At 41.8% G+C, this 22,611-nt stretch overlaps 2 protein-coding genes across 3 annotated transcripts in view; one reads left to right on the forward strand and one right to left on the reverse strand.

Moving 5' to 3' along the window:
* LOC118110604 (protein kinase C and casein kinase substrate in neurons protein 1) overlaps nucleotides 1–14,039 on the forward strand; it is a 31,874-nt gene extending 17,835 nt beyond the window's left edge. For both annotated transcript variants that reach the window (XM_035158531.2, XM_035158533.2), the window contains 9 exons: nucleotides 1,793–1,922; nucleotides 5,292–5,448; nucleotides 5,596–5,831; nucleotides 6,695–6,850; nucleotides 7,409–7,584; nucleotides 8,967–9,087; nucleotides 9,214–9,320; nucleotides 9,682–9,932; nucleotides 11,287–14,039. In XM_035158531.2, the coding sequence (XP_035014422.1) occupies nucleotides 1,863–1,922; nucleotides 5,292–5,448; nucleotides 5,596–5,831; nucleotides 6,695–6,850; nucleotides 7,409–7,584; nucleotides 8,967–9,087; nucleotides 9,214–9,320; nucleotides 9,682–9,932; nucleotides 11,287–11,396 (1,374 nt within the window). In that variant the 5' untranslated portion in view covers nucleotides 1,793–1,862 and the 3' untranslated portion in view covers nucleotides 11,397–14,039. The remainder of the gene's footprint in view (nucleotides 1–1,792; nucleotides 1,923–5,291; nucleotides 5,449–5,595; nucleotides 5,832–6,694; nucleotides 6,851–7,408; nucleotides 7,585–8,966; nucleotides 9,088–9,213; nucleotides 9,321–9,681; nucleotides 9,933–11,286) is intronic.
* A 129-nt stretch (nucleotides 14,040–14,168) lies between these two features.
* On the reverse strand, nucleotides 14,169–20,793 carry LOC118110605 (SAM pointed domain-containing Ets transcription factor). Its single transcript, XM_035158534.2, has 6 exons — nucleotides 20,586–20,793; nucleotides 17,234–17,663; nucleotides 16,181–16,378; nucleotides 16,028–16,072; nucleotides 15,805–15,942; nucleotides 14,169–15,296 (listed from the first exon to the last, which is right to left on the reverse strand). Exons 2-6 carry the CDS (start codon nucleotides 17,643–17,645, stop codon nucleotides 15,118–15,120), a joined length of 972 nt encoding a protein of 323 aa, XP_035014425.1. The 5' UTR covers nucleotides 17,646–17,663; nucleotides 20,586–20,793; the 3' UTR covers nucleotides 14,169–15,117.
* Nucleotides 20,794–22,611: the final 1,818 nt, after the last annotated feature.

The following is a 22,611-nucleotide window of genomic DNA, read 5'->3' on the forward strand; positions in this document are numbered from 1 at the left end:
TGGCCAGTGAAATGTTGTTTTTCCTACGAAGAGTCGAAGCAGGTGTCAGTGTCAGAGCCCTGTTTTCAGATGATTCACCAGAATAACACTGAGCTGCTGATCTCAGTGCAGCTGAAAGACCCAAATTGTCTCCCATTCAGACACTGACTGTGAAATTGTTAAGTCATGAACTCCTGCTTCGGTCTTACATCCAGCGCAGAGTGAAACTAGTATGATCTCCACAGACTACCAGTGTGACGGTTGCTGACAGTAATGGTTAAAATACACAACAGCTAAGAAAACACTGACTGAGCTGGACTAGATTTCAGATGAAACCAGAACCAGTCATGTTGGGTACATTTTGTATTATCTGTTCCTCAGACCTCATTAGAGTGCGTTTTTAGGGAGCTGCTACTAGAACTACTTTCCACTCGCAGGTTGACGTTCTAGTTTCTCTTTATTTATCTCACAAGGACAATTACGCTGTTGTGTTGTGTACAAGGAGAGTGAGGCCTGGCGCGTTCAAATTGAGCCTAACGCGGGGAGTCGTCGCTCGTGACTCATTCCCGGGGATGAAGGATGTTGCAGGAGTTAATTTGCACTTGACTGCAGAGGGAGGTTGACGGAGGAATCATCGAGGACACCGTTAATATTTGAAACCAAACATTCGTGGCGCTGCTGCAGACAGAAGAGTGCTGACTCAGAATTTAATCTAAAATGGCCATGAATCATCGTTCTTCTGCCTTGACCTCTGTGTGGCGTGCGAAACCAACATTTCATTGAAATGAGCAGATGAAGAACGACTGTGAGACAATGTGCAGAATTAGATAATGAGCAAGATCAACCTTAATCAATTATAACAGCTAAGAAACCACATGAGAGCACAAATGTCATCGTCAAAGCCTCGTTATTCTCATTATTAGGTACCTACACTTTAATGCATTGTCATATTTGGATGTTGCAGTGCAAATGGAGAGATCTCTGTCACGGGAAGAGCATTAGTCATGTGAGCAAAATGGATTTGGCTTCAAAAGGGTTCGATACCAATAGAGCGTCGAGCAGTCTCTTCTCTTTTAACCTCGGTGGTAAGATATCGACCAGACGTCACACAAATAAATATAAATCACCCTTAATGCTCGAGGAAATCCTGCAGGAACTGTATTCTGCAGCTTTACAGAGGAGTAGCTGATTAAACCCGCATCATTAAAGGACACGTGCGGGTGTAAAAATAGCCGCGTAGATCTCTGTTTCCTTTCTGTTTACACGTAAAGTGTGTTTCTGGGCTGCTGGAGTTCATGAAGATGCGTGTGTAGCATGTGTGTGTGTGTGTGTGTGTGTGTGTGTGTGTGTGTGTGTGTGTGTGTGTGTGTGTGTGTGTGTGTGTGTGTGTGTGTGTGTGTGTGTGTGTGTGTGTGTGTGTTGTTGTTGAGCTTTCTCTCTCAGATGTTAGGTCTCAAAATGACGCAGGTTTGCACAGTGGAAGGATTCCGGGTCAGCGCTGTGAGAGGCTCCGCTCTCTCTGGTGTCGTTTCTAGGACACCACACATAGAAGATGCTCCCTCTCGTTCCTCAGGGCAGGGAGCTATATGCATGCGTGGTGGAGGAGACCTATTTTTATTCCATTATTATAAACGCCTCAAACAGAAACCCTCACTCTGAAAGATTCCCCTGCAGTCGCCCGGGGAAAATCGCCCCACTGCTGCTGTGTCGTGTAACACAGAGATGTTTTCCTTCCGATGTGTGTTCAGACTCACTTCTCCGTGCTTTGTGTGAAGTTACTGTCTCACCGTGTTTTTCTCTCCGTCTCTTTCAGTGCATGAGGAACCCAGCTCTGCTGCAGAGGACAGGTTTAGTCATTAGAGTGCTTTGCCACATCCAACAAAATGTCTGGCTCCTACGATGAATGTGCAGGTGTTGACGACACCATGGACAGCTTCTGGGAGGTAAGGAGGACACGTGGCGTCTGTTCTGATGTCTGGTGGCAACCTGCAACACAACAACCCCCCCCCCCGTCTTGTATTGATTTGGCTGAGTCCCCAATGAAACCATGAAAATGAGATTACTAGTCCTTAAGCTTTTAGGAGGAAATTCGTTAAGTCGCAGTGAGGTGTCCTGCAAACACTTAGGCAAAAAAATCCTGCTCTTATGTCTGTTCATTGATATTAAGGTAACGACATTTCCCTGCTTTCATTCTTTATGTTAAAGATATAATATGTAACAATTCTTCATTAAAATGTCTTAAAACATCGAGACCTATGTTATTTATATTGTTTACATTTTCCAAAATACTCCCAACAATGTTCAAACCCAGAGAAATTCACAATTTTATTCAAGATAACAGGACATTTCATTTTGTCGCCTTTTAATTACGTCATATCCACTTCACCTTTGTCCGTCTCTGCCGTAACATCTGGTGCAAACTACGCTTGACGAAGGAAAAACACACTGTTAGCCAGTTTGCCAGTTGGTTGTTTCTCCATCTCACTGTTTGTATCGGTCACTTGTGACGGACGATGACTATTCATCGCAGCTTGATGCGTAACATGAATAAAACTTTAACACACGACCTCATGCGTGAACATGATTTGTGCCACGATTTGAGTCACGTCAGGTAGATCTTCATCAGCAACGGTGGTGAAGACAACAACTCCCATGATCCCACTCTGCTTCACGACGTCATCAATCTAGGTCTTTTGTTGTTGTTTTGACTGAGAGACCCCCAGCAGCCGAAGTTAAGATAACCAGCTGTTGGTTGTAGCTTCACATATAAAGTGGTATTAAACTTCTCTGAATCTTTACAGGAATACAAAGAAGTGTCAAACCACTGCTTTAAATAAGAAGCTTTTCAAAAGTAGCCTGATTAGTGATTTCTCCACCTCCTTATGCCGACGTGCAGCTAACAAACATGTTGTCATGTCGATGTGAAGCTGCGTTGTCTGTGATTTTGGTCACTGTGGCAAAAAAAACATGGAATCTGATGCACCAGATGGTTTTGAAACAGTTTGGAATAAGAGCAAATGTACTTGGCAGGTGAGTGTGAACCATCTGCAGTTCACCACGGCCGCCAAAACCAGTCAGAGAGACAGCGGAGCTTGTTTATGTTGGAGAAACCTCCTCAGTGCTGTTATTTCCTCTTATTACAATGAAGAAATATTCTACTGCTACAGCAACAGCTATGCTCCCCTTTTAAATTAGACTTTCTTCTGGATTTAGTTTCATTTTTCTTTTTAAGAATCTCTTACCTTTTATCCATCTTTCTTCCATCATTCTAACTAGGATGAATAAATGGATAAATAATGTGAATATAATTTCAGATAATAATTATAATTCCTTATTTGTTGATAGTTTTACAATAAGTACTTTTACTTTGTTTCATCAAATGTGGCAGGTTAAGTGAGAGAATGTTCGTTCTCCTGTTTGTAATGATGTAAATCATATTTGTCGCAGACTGTACGATGATAGACCATATCACAAAAGATATTAACGTCATATAAGTGATAGCATCTTCACTTGTAATGAAAAGGCGGCATATGTGTGTGTGTGTGTGTGTGTGTGTGTGTGTGTGTGTGTGTGTGTGCGTGTACTCGTGTACGTGTGCGCTTGCTTGCTTTTCAAACCCGCCAAATTAGCGTTAATGAATTCCCTCGGTACAGAGTCTTCTTTGTATCATGGCTCGTACACAGAGACACAGACAAAGAGCTTCAGTCATCGGCTGCTCTGAGACGTCCTTTCACTACATGCACCTGCCTATAGCATCTCTTCACCAGCAACACAGCTCGGGTCAGATCATGGTTTTTTAGAAACGCCGGGAAAAATGCTTTATTCTCAGATGTTGTCATCAGAAACATCAACATTTGACTCAGCCGGGCCGAGACGCACAATCGACCTTGTTACAGCCATGAGATAATCACCAGGCTGTTGGAAAACAAGGGGATCGTGTGTGTTTTCACGTGCAGGACCAGTCCACCTGTGTGTTGTTGTTGCTGGTGTGACTTGGTCACACAGGCCAAAGCTCACACCCCCACACACCTGTCTCACATGCTGTCTCCCTGCAGCTCCACCAGGACACACACACACACATGCATCCTCACGTCAGGACCAATCACGGTGCAGCTCTGCATCAGACATGCTCCTCATGACTTCATGTCTGCGTGAAGATGAATAAGACGTTTTTTTTATTCATGGCGTGTGCTCCACAATGTCTGTGGTTCCTGTGTGTTTCTCTCTGCCTGTGTTACACCACTCAAGAGGATTAGAGCAGTCACAGTTTGTGCACACACACACACATGCCAACATATACACACACACTGGCATACATGCGCAAACGCAGGCCCATGTCATTGCATAACTACACATGCACAGGCACGAGCCCCCTCCCCCCCTTACTACCCTCCCTTCATCATGCACCATGAGCTCACGCCCCCTGCAGGCACTGAGGAGGTGGAGCCACACGGCCTGGTATTGTTTTTGTTAAGGCAGCCTCGCTTAAGGTGGCAAGATCCAAAATGGAAAAATGGATAAGAAATGATAGAATAGAAAATATAGATGTAGTGCACACACAGTACAATTATAAATACATGTAAATATGAAGGGAAAATAACAGACGTATAGATACAGCTGACATTATTATTTAAAGTGGAATGTGAATAGTCTTTATTGCATCAACTGCAATTATTGCATTTGAACCAGAATATTACTGCAGACAAAACTACAGTTATTTTCTTTGATGGGTTCACTTTGAATACAGAAAATGTACGTAGCTTTTTTTACCTTTGGTCAGAAGATAAAAATAGATAGAGCTGATTCCTGCTTGGATTCTAAATGTGTTTGAATAGATGTGATAGAGTAGCATAATATTTATTGCAATATTAAATATTGAATAATTTATTTTTCAAGCATAAATTCAATTAATACAATAATAGAATAAAGTTCCTGCTGGAATTTGAAGTCACATTTAAATCAGATGCTTTGCTTTCAAGCTGACGATCAGTCTTATTATTGCAATATTGAATATACTCGGTTGAAGGTTAAGAGAACACAACTAGAAGTATATGCAGTTTAATGTTGCAGTGCTGCAGTAGATCCTACAAACAGCCTCCTGGAGCTCTTCTTTCTAAAACTGTCATTATGAGCATCGGTAACTGGTTTTAATATTCTACCGAATCCTTATACACTCTTGTATTTTGTCAGTAAAAAGCACAGAGTGTATCCTGGGTTATCTTCCTCTTGTGAAAAATGTGCCTTTGGTCAGTTTTGTGTGTATTTATATATTTGTACTGACATGTTTGCCTGCATCTGTCTGTCTGTCTCAGGTGGGGAACTACAAACGTGCTGTCAAGAGATTTGACGACGGCCATCGGCTCTGCAATGACCTCATGGGCTGCCTGCAGGAACGTGCCAAGATAGAGAAGGCCTATGGTGATCAGCTAACGGCCTGGTCCAAGAGATGGAGACAGCTCATTGAGAAAGGTCAGCGTGTGGCGGAGGGTCAATCAAATAAATAGCTCGGCAACTGAAAGTACCTGAATCATGTCTGTCAATTTACCAAAGCTCCGTCTGATATTTGCGCTCTTTGAATATTTGCATAATCTTGTTCTTTCCTCCGCCGATCCCCAGGCCCCCAGTACGGCTCGGTGGAGAGAGCCTGGCTGGGTGTGATGACCGAGGCAGAGAAGGTGAGTGAGATGCACCAAGACGTGAAGAACAACCTGGTGAACGACGACGTGGAGAGAGTGAAGAACTGGCAGAAGGAGGCGTACCACAAGCAAATAATCGGAGGGTTCAAAGAGGCCAAGGAGGCGGAGGAGGGATTCAAGAAGGCTCAGAAACCGTGGGCCAAAAAGATCAAGGAGGTGAGGAGGATGGAACAAATATTCATCATCAGTTACCATCAGTTACCATCGTTGTGCCTGGTAAAAAAGGGTTTGAAGGGATATAAGTAACAATATCACAAATGTTGTTTTGTTGTCACATAAACACGGTCATCTCTCCTCACACTGTCAGTATTTGAGTAAATAAAGACACACATGTACAAAAAAGAAGCCAAAAACCCCAGATACGGGTTCGGCCATCTTGTGCGTTTGATGTCATTTGGGGCCAGAGTCTTCGCAGTAGAGAAGGTGGAGTTTAGCTGCAGTATTGAGGTTCTGCCGATACCTATTCAGTCTCAGCTGCCAATCGTGACATGTAATTTAGCATCAAATAACAAATTAAAACCAAATGCACTGGTCGTGTTGGTCGTATCAATACAGTGGATCGATTAACTCAAACCCTAGAATTCCCCCAGAATGTCAAACCATTTCTTCTACTACTTTGCTGCCTAAATCCATCGGTTTAGTTCAATGTTCAAGATTGAATTTCCACTTTATTTGAGTGGAACTACTTCCTGGTGGCTCCATGAGATATTAGCGAGCACAGAATAGGGTTAGACCTCAGTAGATACAGATACAATTGTGTTTTTATGACTCTAACACGATAAACATGACTTCCCTTCCTGTGCTACGAGTCCTATATGTCTGTACTTGCTTTGGTCTTTAAGTCTTAAAAGCAAATATGTCTCTGGTCCCAGATAAAAGAGCATAATAGTATTTATGTAGCTGTATACAGTTAAGAGATCACAATAAAATGGAGTATCCTGTCTGGACAAGGTCGCTGCTGCTCTGAGATGAGGAGATGTGACAATTTGCAATGACAACGTGTGTGTTTGGACGTACAGTTGGAGACGGCTAAGAAAGGATACCACCTGGCCTGCAAGGAGGAGAAGCTGGCCGCTACCCGAGAGGCCAACGGCAAGATGGAGGCGTCTGTCACGCCGGACCAGCAGAAGAAGCTCCACGAGAAAGTAGACAAATGCAAACAGGATATGCTGAAGGTGAGAAACCGAGCAGAGAAGCAAGTAAACAGCTTTTCGGTCTTTTAATTCAAATCCCTTTTTAAGGCAAAACAAGTTAAGAACACATTTGGCTCACGGAGGATTATGTTCTCTGCTCACGGAGTATATCAATACACACAAATACTCAAGTACATGGTTCATTCTTCAGTAGATGTCAAGTTTCTATGAATACAGATCAAGTATCATATTGTCTTTTTTTACTGGTTGCATATTGATGACCTGGCAGGGTTTTTAATGGATATTGATTAAGCTGATTGATCAAACTTTTCTATCGGATTGATGTTTGCAGTGTGAAGGCAAGAAGTTTTTATTTTATTTTGAAATTATATATTTGCTTATAGGAACAAACCACAGCAACTTACTTTAAAACCCTCTGAAATAAGCTGCAATGCAAGACCACGCTAAAACAAGATTCACAGAATATGTTTGAGTTCAGTTCACTTTCAGTATTTCAAGTTCAAAATAAGAATAAGCTTGTTATTGGAACAGGAATTATTGTAAAATCGTGTGTTCTGCGTTTTCCTTTTCCTATCAAAGGCTAAAGAAAAGTATGAGAAGTCTCTGGAGGAGCTGAACAAGTGCACCCCTCAGTACATGGAGTGCATGGAGCAGGTGTTTGACCAGTGCCAGCAGCATGAAGTCAAGAGGCTGACCTTCCTGAAGGAGGCGCTGCTGGACATCAAACGCCACCTTAACCTCACCGAGAACCAAAGGTTTGTGAGTTTTATTAATAAAGACTCACTGGACTGTGTTTACTCCGACATATGATGCTGTGTACATGGAAAAAACAGACCTCTCAGATTTTTCATCATGTTATTTTATATAAGAAAGAGACACAATTTGTTTGTTTTTTACCACCATCTCTATCGCTCCCCTACATTTCTATTTAATTTCAGACCATTGCATTCATTTAATATGTACAGTGTATTTCTATGTCCCATGTTTACATGCAACACGGATCACGTTTCTTAATTTTGAATCAAAAATAATCACATCTCTAATAGATGAGTTTGATTTGTTGTGTCACGTTCAGCACATTTCTCTTCAAATTGATTAATTTCAACACATTTCATAACCAGCCACACGTTTCTAATGAGATTTTTAGACTCGCAGCGCTTAATTAATTGATGATTCGGTCACTGACGTTTCTGCCAAACTGATTCTTACTCAGAGTGAATGCTTGTCATATTCCAGGCGGGTTTTAACCTGCGTGCTACAACAAAGATGGCCCCCCGTGACAAAGTGATTATCAGACTATTTAACCAAACCTGCCGTCTTTTGTTGTGCAGTCGAGCTGCTCAGAGAGTAGAGACACGGCAACGCTCATCCTGACTCATCATTCATCTTTATTCAGCATTATAATTTTACAGTTTTTATTTGATTTATTCTCTTTCCTCCTCGATAACATTTGATAAAGTACATGTATCCTTCTTAAAAGTAGACAACAGGGAAGCTGTTATCCTTAAAAAATATATAATTTCCAGATTTCATTTACAACACAACATTAGATTTTCTATTCATATTCATATGTGGATGCATACTGAAAATTAAAAGGCTTAGATTAGCACTCAGAAGAAACTGATGTGCTTAGATTAATGATATAATGTCTGTTTGTTGAAAGCCAATCTGATCTATCTGATCATAACCACAGTGAAAGATTTCCCTTTAGTTTTAATATACTTACATATTTCTATATATATATATATATATATATATATACTGTATCTACTTTACTGAGGTTTCGAGGTGTAGTATCTTGTATTTGCTTAAAGCTGCTGTATTGTAGAAAGTGAGATGTCCTTGTTTTCTATTATAAAGCACAGAGAGAAAAGCACAGATTCAGAAACTGTGTTAAACTGAGCAGTCAGGACTTATATAACTCTGTGATGTCACAACTATACAGTGACTCCAGGGCCTCGGCTCCAGCAGAAAACTCAGGGAGACACTTCATTTTGGTCAAACCCCAGTGTTGGATCTGTTTCAACCCAGAGTTTGAACTACACTGTCGGGTCTGTTGCCAAACTGGCACCATCGCCCCTCCAGGCCCCTTCTGGCACTTTCGTTGACACCATTTGTTCCACTTCTCTCTCCTCAGCTATGGCACAATATACAGAGAACTGGAGCGCACCATCCTGGGTGCAAACACACAAGAGGACCTGAAGTGGTTCAGCAACAACCACGGCCCTGGGATGCATATGAACTGGCCTGTGTTCGAGGTACAAAACCAAACCCTCTGACCAGAACATAAAAAAAATCTCTTTCTTTATGTATTTGAGACTAGTCCTTATTCTGCTGTCGTTCGTTCCCTCTCTCTCTCTCTCTCTCTCTCTCTCTCTCACCAGGAATACAACCCAGACCAGGCCAGTGCTCCTCCAAAGAAGAAGAAACCAGACGGAGCCCCACCCACTCCCAGCACTGACCATGTGGCTCCACCTGGTGATCGTAGCAGGTTAGTTCAAGGAATCTACGCTCCACAATCCCATCCATCGCGTTTTAACACCATTCAATTTAATCATGGAATGATATTTTGAATCAGAGCGATAAAGGAACATGTCGTCCTGCGTCTCATTATTATTTATTTAATTGTTTTGGACAACAATGAAGATCTGTGGCCTGTAAGCTTTATGGAATACTAAGCTATAAAAACTATACTAAACAGTAATATCTGTTAATTCTTGGTTTTGAACTTCTCATGAGATTGAGAACAGTTGGAAAAACATATATGAGCGAGAGAGAATATCACCTTAATCCTTAATCTTATGGGATCGTCTGATGTTAAATCTCACCCTGCGTTTTCTCCCCCCATCCAGTGTGAGCAGCTATGAAAAGAATCAAGCTTACTCGACTGAATGGTCTGACGACGAGCAGCCCGCTGGCTACTCCGGCAACGAAAACGGTGGGAACGGTGGGAACGGTGGGACCAGTGTGACCAGTGTGACCGGTGGGAACGGTGGGAATGGGAATTCGTTCGAAGAAGACTCCAGCGCCGGCAAAGGCGTCCGTGTACGCGCCCTCTATGACTACGATGGCCAGGAGCAGGACGAGCTCACCTTCAAAGCAGGTAGTTATCAGCGAGCACGTGGCACAGGGTCAGCGAGCACGTGGCACAGGGTCAGCGAGCACGTGGCACAGGGTCAACGAGCACGTGGCACAGGGTCAGCGAGCACGTGGCACAGGGTCAGCGAGCACGTGGCACAGGGTCAGCGAGCACGTGGCACAGGGTCAGCGAGCACGTGGCACAGGGTCAACGAGCACGTGGCACAGGGTCAACGATGAGATGAAAAGCTGAAATAACTGCAACCCCGTCCTGGTTCCTGTTCTGAAGCTGCCTTCCTCTTCAGACGATAGCAGTGATTAGTTAATAATGGCCACATGGAAAACAAATTACAGGCACTTGCCACCAATTAACACGAAACGGTCTGAAAAAAGTGCTTCAGAGACGTGACTAACGGATTAAAAACAAGCATTACACTGAAAAACAGCGACTGAAGAAGCCACAGCTGTGCATCCTGTTTTCCTCAAGCTGTTTTGTAACCTCACAGTTAGAAAATAAGGTGTCAGGGATGAATGGCAAAGACTGGAGGGAATATTTAAAGACTTTTTTCTTTTACTTCTTTTTTGAAAAACAAATGAAAAGGTGCCCTCTCGAGTTTTCTTGCAAACAAACAAAAGATATGTTTACAATTTTGTGTTACTCACCAAAATGTGCTGTGTGAATCCCTGAGGCTGAATAGAGTGTAGTGTTGAATGCATTTCTTTACTTAGAAAACATTTGAGATTGTTAAATTGGAGCTATCTTCTTAATCTAATTTGCATTTTCTTGGCATATTCCTGTCACCTGACACTTTTACTGTGACCTGTAGATCAGTGGAATAATCTACACAATTGTGTTTTGTCACCCCGGAGCTTGTGTGTGAGTCAGATGAGAAAAATCAATACAACTTTTTTTTATACTTAGTTAAATGTGTATCTAGAGCGAGCAGGTGGTTTGTTAGCTTAGCACAAATTCATCCGAAAGTAAGACACACAACAAGCCGTGTTGTCCCAGGAGTTTAGGTGCCAGACTATTTCTGGGAACGTGTTAATTAGTCCGTTTTACTCTGTACGTGCTGGTGTGGAGTTTTTTCTTTTTTCTTTATGCTACGATAAACCAGCTGCTGGAATAATTCTCATATTTAATGTAAAATTACAAAAGTCATGTCAATCTTCTTCTTTAACTGAGTAGATCAAACATGAATAATTCCAAATAATCAAAATATATGTTTGTTTTAATGTCACATTTTACTGGTTCTGTACTGTACTATATAAAAATGTAGAGAACAATAATGTTGAGTGTTTTTTAAAAATATATTTTTGAATATGGTCACACTGAATATTTGACCCATGTTAATTGAAGAGTGGCGTCTCCTCCGCAGGTGACGAACTGACCAAGACCGAGGACGAGGACGAGCAGGGCTGGTGTAGAGGTCGTTTGGACAGCGGCCGAGAGGGACTGTACCCGGCCAATTACGTCGAGCCAATCTAGTCCCGCGACTGGACAAGGACAAGCCATTGGAGGCAGCTTGAACTGTCCCGTCCAATTGCACCGCACATAGCCAGAGACTTAAGAGCAACACATCCCTTGCCCAACAGATGCGCCAAGCAGTCTTGCCTAAATAAAAACTTAGTAACGTAAAAAGACAATATATCAGTATTATATATTTTATCCAGCGTTTGAGGTGGGTGGACTTACACATTTAAAAAACAGGAGCAGCCGTTATTCCAGTATATACACACTCAGCTATGACATCAAGACAGTGCAGGAACACATTGCTTCTCTGTAAAGCTGTAAGTAACATATGATGCAGCTTATTTAAACTTGCAGTACACTGCGGTCTGTTCTCTCGTGGGAATGGGAAGATAATATAATCAGTTATACCCATTCGAACAAAGACGAGCTTCTCTCACCTGCATTGTGTATATACAGTGTGATGCCATTTTTGTGTAGCATTTTTAATGCTGTGTGGTCAGTCGTCATTCTTACATCAGGAATGCTGTGTAGTGTTAAAAAGTACCACAGACAGTATCCTCTGTTTTTCCTTTTTTCTTTTCTGTTTTTGTTTTTCTTTGTGATTTGGTCCAACCTCTTTTCCGGTGTGTGCAGTGCTATGTGTTTTTAACTGTTTCTAAGCTTGCATAGCAGCATGTGCTATGCAACAACTTGCATTCCCTGAATCCTGCAGCCTTGTGTGGGCTACAACCTGATGCAACACTTCAACTACAAATGCAGAGAGTCACTTTTTAAGCATCACATGCTTCTGGACATGCACATGCTTCCGTTTTCATGTGAGGAAGCGTGTTGATGAACTGATTTTATGTTTTGTTTTTGACATTGGTTTTGTTTTTTTCTTAGCATCACAAGTCATTCGACAATATCATCTTCATGCACTCCATGGAAATGATACAGTTTCTGCAGCAGCTCTCATTTTTGGTTCAGTAAATCAGGAGTCACTTTAATCATCTTTACTGCTGACAGGAGAGAGGAGCGATACTTTCCCTCTGAGCCAAGCCGGATCACATCATCTTCTTTAAGGGGGCCACCGTTGTATGAGAGGAGGGTTTTGACCAATGCCTGTGCCAGGCACTTTTCTTCCAGAGCGAGGGGGCGATGGAGGCGTGTCAATGTGTTACTGTGCTACAGACTGTTGTCTGAAGATTGAAGCCTCTTCAACAGGACATGAATGTACTAGTGTTTGGGCTTGGAAGAGGTCATGTTGTCTAAACATGGTTCTCCACTGTCAGTTAAAGCCCCAACTAGCAAAAAGCACTAGTAATGTGGCCCGTTTCCCTGCTGAGCCAAAGAATGACCCAGTACCATCAACTATCTGTTTTCTCTCCATGCAATAACTTCACATATCACGTAGACAGACAGCTTCAGTGAGGATCAACTTGTAGCTGCCTCCCAGTCCACCCCAAACTCCATATGTCTGCAAAACACAGCGACACAGCGAAACCGCTCGTCACCAGTTCTGCAGTGCACGTAAGACGATGCTCACACGGCGCATTACATTCTTAAAAATCTTCAACTTGCTCCATAGATAATAACATTTATCACAGGAATTGGTTTTTCATCAGATGCTGATTAGTTCGTCGTCTTGCTACAAGTTGCACCCAAATCTCCGATTAGACAAGAGAGGCGCTTTTTTAACTTAGTTGTCCTGGAGTTTTTCAATTTCAGCGAAAAAACCAACGGCAGTCAGCAGATGTGTTTCGCTCTGATTTGACAGGTTTGGGTCACACACACGAGGAGAAACACATCACCAGCTCACAAGTTGTGTCTTAGAGTAACAGCTGTCCAGCATAGCAAAAAGGACTTCTACCATCCGACTGTCCCACGTCCTCGATATGCACACACACACACACACACACACACACACACACACACACAAATACACATTCATTAAACACGCGATATACACAATACATGCAAGTTCAAACACATAATCCACCTGACCAGGTAAATATTTTGGGGCAAGACATCTTCATCATCCAGTGTGTATGAGTTGTGTAAATGTAACAGAAAAAAAATGTTTAAAGAAAAAAAAATGCAAGTGATTGACTATTAAGACAAAATGTAGTGTTATACATGTAAATGTGTTTCATTTAAATAACAGCAACGGAAAACATATAAAGTAATAGGAACCATATCGTATGAATTTCATTGCAATGGAATTGTCAGTGTATCATAAAAAGCGTGACGTTATCCCACGCTGTCAGATTTGTATATGATGATGTAATTTAAAGATTATATTCTATTGTAACTGTACAACTGTGTTGAGTTGAAAATGAGACCTAACCATGTTGAGGCAGTAAAAAGGTGTACATGTAAATGCTTTTTTATGTTGATGATCTCTTCCTTATGCACACAGGGGACAGCAGCTCACGTTGTGGAAACCCCTATATTAGCGGTCTAGAAGATGTATGTTCATAGTTAGTGATGTACTTTTATCTCCTAACTGGTGTAGTGCCTGTTCATCTTGATGTAACAAGAAGTTCATTTAAATATGCATAAAAAATGATTATGATCACAGATAATATTGATGATAGTGATGAAAAACCCAAATCAAATTTGTTGTGGTGGTGTCAATATTGCGATATTGGTTTGAAAGGGAAACAAGTTTGTTGAAAACGTGAGTGTCCGTGTGTTTTTTGAATGGACTGCACGTGTGATCTTCAGTGTTTCATCAGGCTATTTATCGTTTCTTCTTCTAAAAGGACAACACCGGGTAATAATGTAATTCTTTATTGTAGATCGGAAACATCAAATCTAAGGAGGAAACGCAAAGGAATATTTATCACTGCAGGGTTTGATAAAAATATCCACGTACTTCATTGCTCTGCAATAATTATTGGAGTGATTGGAGATGTAATTTTACAAAACATTTTAAAGGAAAAGTTTGACATTTTGGGAATTACACTTTTTTCCATAAAAAGTTACATGCGAAAAAAACTATTTCATGTCAGTATGAATAAATAGATATATATCTGGAGCCAGCAGCCAGTTAGCTTAGCTTAGCACGAGCGAAGGAAATGTGGAAAAACTATTTTGGTGCAGCTCTGGATCAGAGCAGATCAAGGATTTTTTTTTCTGGCATTTTGAAACATTTACTGTCATTTCTCAGAGAATAATTCATAGATCTTGATGAGAACGAAAATCAGACATGATTTGGGGACTAATATTTGTGCAGTTGGTTGCAGATCCAAATCAAAATCTGTCTTTGGTTCATTTTAATGTGGTATGAAGAGGGGACTGTTGGGCCTTGGCGGAGGTCTGTGCTCCAGCGAGGGCCATTCTAGTTACCTTAGGATAGATCTTAGCTGTATTAGTTTCCAGACTCGACGTTGAGTTAAGGTGAGTGGCTGCTCCCTCCAGTACTTAGAGCACAAACGCGTGTGGTATCTTTTCATCTAACTCTCTGCAGGATAGAGAAAAAGCTCTTTTCCACGGTCTGGAGAAAAATGTCCTTTTGAGAAACCAGACATCAAACCGAAGAGTCGTTTTAAACACGAGGGCTGAAGACAACAAAGAGAATTATAAAGTCGAGCAAAACTATCATAGGCAGGAGTGCGTGTTTCTGTAGGCAGTCTTTACAAGTGACACGAAACGTCACATACAAACAGAGCGCCAGAGTTCATGTCATTCGACTGTATGTCCAGCATATCTTTGGTTGGCCATGAGCTCAGTCTGAGCGGCTGATCCCCGTCCATCATACTGGGTTGACGAACTGATAGACCAGTCTGCGGGAGACATCGGGCTTCCGGATGATTCCCTTCTTGTAGTACTGGCGTATGGAGCGACTCAGTTTGTCATAGTTCATTGCTGGGCGGTTCTTCCTGATGCCCCAAAGCTTGGCCACGTGAGCCGAGTCCTCGATTTTAAATATTCCTGTGGACAGAGGAAAGAAAATTCATTTAGTTTGGACTATGGAGTGAATGACAGAGCCCTTTATATTTATATACTTTACATTTACATCAGGAGCGGGTCCTCTCTACGGAGGTCGCCATGTTGTTTACAGTAGCCCACACTTGGACAAACTCAACACCTTTTGGGTTTTTATGACAACTGAAGGCTGCCACAGGTTCTCCTTCATGTTTGGAAGGGGAGGGTGAGGTGAGGGGTGTTCAGCTGCAACATGCAACCTCACCACTAGATGTCACTAAACTCTACACACTGAACCCTTAAAATGATCTTTTTTAGGGAAAACTCCAACTCCTAATCCTGTCACTAAATCATATTATCGAACACCATGTTTTGATCCTTGATGTTTTGAGAACAGCGGACATTTAGGCTAAAAACATGGTGTAAAGTCCACAGTATTACACTATCATGAACACCTGATATTAATTTCAAGTAAAACTGCCACTGACTCTGTGCACGGCTCTGGATCTGTTACCTTTCTCTTTGTGGATCCAGCGGATGCAGTGGCTGTAGTTATGTGGTTTGAGGAGCAGCTCTTGAAGGAACTGCCACAAGTGGATGGGCTGACTGGGGTAGGTGCACATCACCTCTGACCAGGAATCCTCATCTGCTGCTGACATCCAGAAACCAAATGACACATTATTGACTGAACCATGTTTTTATCACTGCAGCTTGTTGAACCTGCACCGAAAACTCACCAGATTTGCTCTCTTCTGGTGGGCAGCGCTCCTTCATTGCAGCCGCTAAAGAAACAAAATAAAAACAAATTCAGCAGCAAATTAGCAAACAGTTTGACATCATTACAGTAGAGTTCCTGCATTTCCATTTCCCGGCGTCCCTGTTGCTCTCACCAGATCTCCAGATGTCCAGATGAGCGTACAGCACGTCTCCAAACTGCAGAGAGCGTTGTCTGAAGTCTGCTTCGGCCATGGAGCACAGATCCCTCCCAGTCAGCTCCTGAAACATGGTGCTGACCTGCGGCAGCCTGTACAGGTGCTCGGTCCAGAGCAGCCACTTCTGGACGTGCATGCAGCTCCAGTCCAAAGGGTCTGTCGAGGAAAACACAGAGAGACGACATGTTCAGCTTTGATTCCTGATGCTGAAAACAAGTCAGCGTTGGAAGTATGTGGGAATTTAACAGCCAACTAACTCAAATATGGCTGCATTATGAATACGTCAGCCTATGCTACATGTATTGTGCTTTAAGTAAAGAAAAACTGCCGGAGCAAAAGCAAATATTCGGGCGAACAGTGTGTGATCTTAGGCTCTTGATGACTCCTCTGTTTGAAGTGAAGATGATCTTGTTTGCACAATGCGGGCCGGGCCTCAGCAGCTAACCAGGTGTCAGTTCAGTGTCAAAGTCAGAGCAAATAAACAAATAGAGGCTTTGAAAAGTAGAATTTAATTTGACTAAAACTTCTGCCAACAAGCTGCAGTGTTCTGTTCTACCTGCAGGGTTCTGTTCTACCTGCAGGGTTCTGTTCTACCTGCTGCGTTGTGTTCTACCTGTTGTGTTCTGTTCTACCTGCAGCGTTGTGTTCTACCTGTTGTGGTCTGTTCTACCTGCAGGGTTCTGTTTTACCTGCAGGGTTCTGTTTTACCTGCAGGGTTCTGTTCTACCTAGTGTGTTCTGTTCTACCTGCTGCGTTGTGTTCTACCTGCAGGGTTCTGTTCTACCTAGTGTGTTCTGTTCTACCTGCTGCGTTGTGTTCTACCTGTTGTGTTCTGTTCTACCTGCTGCATTCTGTTCTACCTGCTGCGTTCTGTTCTACCTGCAGTCTTCTGTTCTACCTGCAGCGTTCTGTTCTACCTGCAGTGTTCTGTTCTGTTCTACCTGCTGTTCTGTTCTACCCTGTTCTGTTCTACCTGCAGTCTTCTGTTCTACCTGCAGCGTTGTGTTTTACCTGGTGCGATGTTGAGCAGCTTGCAGGCCGTGTCCACATCCTTCAGCACCTCTCCCACCACCATGGTCTGGACTTGCTCCAGGCAGCGCTCCTCCACCTGACCTTCCGCTTCAGGGGAGGAAGCGTGGGCTTGGCCGGGGGCAGGTGGGCTCGGCTCCAGAGTCCTGCAGGAGGGAGCGGCGGGAGCGGGGGCCTCTGTCATCCCCAGCACCCAGGGGTTCTCCTCTATGACTAATCGGTCGTAGCAGGGGAGGTAGACCCCCGGCCAGCTGAGCTCAGGGAGCCCCAGCAAACTGCGGTTCGGTTTGATGTCCTCGTCCAGCCAGGCCACCCTGGGGTTGGTGTGGGGGTGACTGATGTAGAGAGGCGAGCCTATGGTGCAGCCCGGGTGCTCACGACCTGGACTCCCCATGCTCAGGCTCCTTTAACGCTGAAACAAGAAAGCAGCGGTTTTCAGAAGAGTTGTGAACAGTGACATTCACTTGTGAGACACAGTGGCACTGATGCCGACATATATACAAACTGGAGTAATCCCAAAGTAAACCTGACATTTGTTCTGTAATATTTACTTAGCTGGAACTTACTTTGAAACAAGGGATCACTTATCCCAGCTCAGCCAACTGGAATCTTTGTGACAGTTAAATCCATTGAGGCCATTGTTTGTCCCTCCAAGTGTTTTAATACACCACTGGTCTGTTTTTATCCAATTTGAAACAACTAGTTTTCTCATGAATCTATACGTTAAAACCTTCAGGTCAAACGGGTTCAGCGGGGGACGGAATTCTGAGCCTTCCGTCCATTATCGTGACTCATTGATATCAGAATCCAATCTGCTCCACCTTTCAGATCATAAATACAGACAAAGAAGAAGATCAAAGTCTTGTTTGGGAACTAGAAATCTGTGACGTTATAACACCCTGTGGCTTTCAAAGAAAACATCATCAGGTCATCATGATGGATCTCAAGTTAATGACAAAGGAGAGTGTGATACGGCTTAAAGGGTGGGACACGTATTCTATGATAAGCAGCTGGAACGTGTGCGTTGTAGAGTGAGTAAGAGAACAGATCACCAGTCAGGGAGTGGTACGACATGCTGGTATATTTCATTTAAGTTTTATGCACCTGCACTAAAACTAAATACAGCACGTTTCAGTTTCCAGTGATGGAAGAGAAATATTTAAATGTGTGTCGGGGGCTAATTTCCATTACTTTGCAAGTTTTTTAAATTATTTAGATTCTGACTTAAAGAGTGAAACGTTGCTCTGTATCACACTTTTTTTTAGAACAAAAGATAAAATATTTATTATTTTTTCTACAGACCTAAAAGAGATGCAATAGAAAAGAAGATGACAATAATGACGTCATAGCTGTTGCTTGTCTCCCCCTTTATTTCAATTTACCTCAAACACTCATCATTTGTAGAACCGTGATCTTATAGAGTTTTATGTCTAATGTAGATTAGCAATAATAAAAAAGCATCATCACAGATGTTCTTTTTATAGAATCTAATGACAACAGCATTAATATTTTACAGTATTTTATTCTAAAAGAAGACACTGTTGTAATTGTGTGACGAGAGTACGCTGCCGTGATGTAACGACACAACACACCTCCAAGTCTCTAACTATTTTTTTCTCGTCCACAGGCATTAGCTGTTTAAATGTTTAGTTTTTAAAGAAACTTGCTCGTCCAGGTTACAGTTTCTTCCGAGAACAAATGCTTGTTCTGTGTGTGTGTGTGTGTGTGTGTGTGTGTGTGTGTGTGTGTGTGTGTGTGCGCTGCTCAAATGAAAGCAGCATGCTCATGAAATCAAGCCTATTATTTGTAGACTTCTGCTGCAGTGTTTAACACCTTGTTAGATTGCAGTCAGACTGATATCAGAGGCATTTAGTCGATATGAAAGGTTTGTTCACTGCTCCTTTGCGTTCCACTTGCTCCACTGTTCCTTGGACCAAATAATTCACTTCAATACAATTTTATTTGTGTAGCACCAAATCATTAAACACATTATCTCAAGGTTCTTTACATAGTGAGGTCGAGACCTTAAACATCCGAAATAATCACCCATGTTCATCTATAGTCAGTTATAGTTAAAATACATGACTTTAAATAATATTTGATCATTTTAGTTGTTAACAAATCTTTACAAAGAAAGCAAACTCATAACAAAATCATTGTTTGATCACAGATAGGTGTTGTTTGCTGTATTATAATAAATTCAGTACAATACAGTAACAGTAATAATGGGAGAAAGGTTGTTGAGTATAAGTAGATGCAATTTAAAGTGTACAAATTTAAGATTTTTAGGATCTTTCACTTAACTTAAATTTTAATTTTATGCACCTGAATATTTTGCATAAATAGTCCAAAGTACAACATATTTAAAGTCAAACTACAACATCAAACTGCTGCTTACGCTTTTTATCAAGTCTCTTATTAAAAAGTGCCATCCTGCATTTGATTGTTCTTTCTCGTTTGTTAATAATATGCTGAACTGAACTTGTTTTGATATATTTTTTAAATCTGTTTTTTTCACAGCAGGAAAAGCACATGTGTCCCTAACAAAATATTGTCACTAAAAAGGTCGTATATGATACTTCTTTTATCGAAATGTCATATATCACAGTATTTATACGCGATGCTAATTAGTTTTTTCCGGGAACCATTTATTCAAACTGTTAACAAACAATGACACAATGAAATGATCAGCTCCTGATGCGTCATGGCGATATGATTGTTCTCTCTTAAAATAAACACGTTGTTGCATCATCAGAGGATCAGCGCATAGTTGAGAAAGGTAAAAGTGAATTTCCCTGTTATGTAAATAGTCTCAAACTACTTTACTAATCAGTCCCCTCGGGGTGTTTAGGAGACTTCATCTATGAAATATGGACAGTGAGATTTTTTATCAACTGACTTGTATCAGAACTTGTCATGATTTATGATGAACATCCCACTGTGTGAATTTTTATAGGCTCGATTTCAGCTACAACTCATAAGACACAAGAAACGCTGCTTAGATACACGAGAGCAAGAATATGGAGCAAAACATTTGTGAAACATCAATAAACCGAGGGAATAATATCGTTAGAGCTGTTTTCAAAGGTGGAAAAGTTGAATAACTGGTCCACGGGGGGCGATGAGAGTCACAAACTTGTACAAAACAATTATCATAAAACTCAATGACAAGGACCATTTACAGGTCTTCATAATATTTCTACTTCAGCTCCGTTAAAGAAACTGCACCCATCTTCTTCTACTGGTAACAGAAGTGTTAGCAGGTGGTTTACATCATATTGGTAAAAGTAGATCTTTGGAGCGTTACTGGCCTCATCATGAAATGCAGTCTTACCTTGTTAGTGTTTGAATAGAGTTGCTTCAGTAGCTGATGCTTCTTCTCAGCTCTGCTCCTTGTGTCCTAGCTGAAGTGTGGACTAATCTCCAGGTCCTCAGGAGACTGGGACTCTCGTCCTCCGGTGAGGATGCACCGTACGTTTGGTCTCCCAGCAGCACCTCGGAGCTGGATCTCTTCAGTCCTCTGCAACCTCTGGGACACCTTGTTTGACTTGCAGCAGTAGCACTTACTTTGGACACAGAGCCTTCGTGACATATCAATTCTGAAAGAAAGGGTGTGTCTCAATGAGGGAGTTTGCTGTGAGTGCCTACTTAATAATGACTTGGGGCAATATTCACCTTAAGTAAACAAACTTGGTGAGTCTTGACAGACTGGGCCTGAACAGCCTGGAGGAGAAGCTGTGAGGGCACCTAAAGTGTTCGGTGTCCTTTTTCAAGAGAGGCTGTTTTTAAGGTGATTTCTCCATTTTCTGGGGGACTTAAATAAAAAATACTGAAGCTATACATCAGTGAACTTTTATTTTATCTAATCTGATCTCCTGGAATTCGAGTCCAAGTTCACCGTCAGATTGGGAGTAATTCATGCAAAATGTATTTAACATCTACATTTAGACTTGAAGCAACTTGGAAACTCAGGACACTCAGAAAATGTTTAATCAAACTTTATCAGGCAGGTTTTTATACTCAAATACTGAGGATTACCTCAGCATTTGCATGTTATAGTTTTTTAATTCCCTTGAAGCAGAGGAAGATGAAAGTGAACTTTCATGGTGTAGAAGAGGTCTCAAACATATTTTGTAGATTCCCTGTGTGGGACAGAGATGATTATATGGACAGTGACAAATGGCTTTTGTCAGAAAGTGTCAGGATCGTGAGGTTAGTGAGTATTTTGTGGGCTTTAACTTTCTCTGGCTGAGGATACATGGGATCAAGAGCAGGGACAATAACATCTGTGAAATATCAATAAACCTTCTCAAGGGGGGAAATGGCTGTTTTCAAAGGTGTAAAACGATTGGAAAAGTAGAATAACTGGTCCACAGAGTGAGCACGAGAGACAGAGAGAGGGAACGAGAGAGCGAGAGTGAGTAAATATTTGCTTGAACCAAACAGTAATGTTTATGCGGTTATGTTGAAATATTCCAAAGAGCTGCAACCGGAGTATCCACCCACATAAATCCTCTTTCAAGTCCTTTCCTGAATATTGTACAATTGCAATTTGAAAAAGCAGCTCAGTGAGTTTTTAGCCTTGATTGAGAAAGTTCAAAATGAGCTATGGGGTCACACAGGTCTGCGTGAACCACAACAACTACAAGTTTTTAGTTGGTTGGATATTTGCAGTGAGTCACTCATAAGATAATCTTGCTCTTACTGTGCTGCCTTTGTCTTTCTTTTGCATGGACACATTTACATGTAAAATTCAGCCAGAGCAAATGACACAAGTGTTGCCGCCTCCGGCCGATCTGCAGCCTGCTGCTGCTGCTGGAATGAGACGTTGACAGGCTCAAACAGCCCCTACAAACGGTGGGGCTCCTTTGAGGGGCTGCGTGCAGCATTTGACCAGTAGCCCTCCAGGCTAACATGTAATCTGATGCAAAAAAAAGAGGTAAAACCACATGGGATGAGCTTTCTGTGCCTCCGTTGTCATGGTAAGTGTCTTTGAGCTTTAAGTTCCTTTAGTAGACAATCATTTTCACTGCATTAACACCTATTAAAAAAACTCCTGTCCTCACCCTTATATTTTTGTTTTTGTTGCATGTAAAAGGTGATGAGAAGGAACAGGCAGTAAATGTCAACTGGGCCCTCAAGTGCTGCACAGCACATTAATGTGGTCTATAAAACAGAATATATATTTATAGAGCGGTGTCTCCTATCATGCTTTTCACGTTCATTTGAATGTTCGTTTATCCTTAAAAGGGCCAAGCAAGTGCATAGAAACCGGATCAATCCCCAGTTTAATCATATATTGTACATATAATTGTATAATTTGCTAAAACAGAAAAGTCCCTGCTACAATCAAATCAAAA

The sequence above is a fragment of the Hippoglossus stenolepis genome, chromosome 6 (genome assembly GCF_022539355.2).
Source record: "Hippoglossus stenolepis isolate QCI-W04-F060 chromosome 6, HSTE1.2, whole genome shotgun sequence".
In the NCBI taxonomy this organism is placed as follows: Eukaryota; Metazoa; Chordata; class Actinopteri; order Pleuronectiformes; family Pleuronectidae; genus Hippoglossus; species Hippoglossus stenolepis.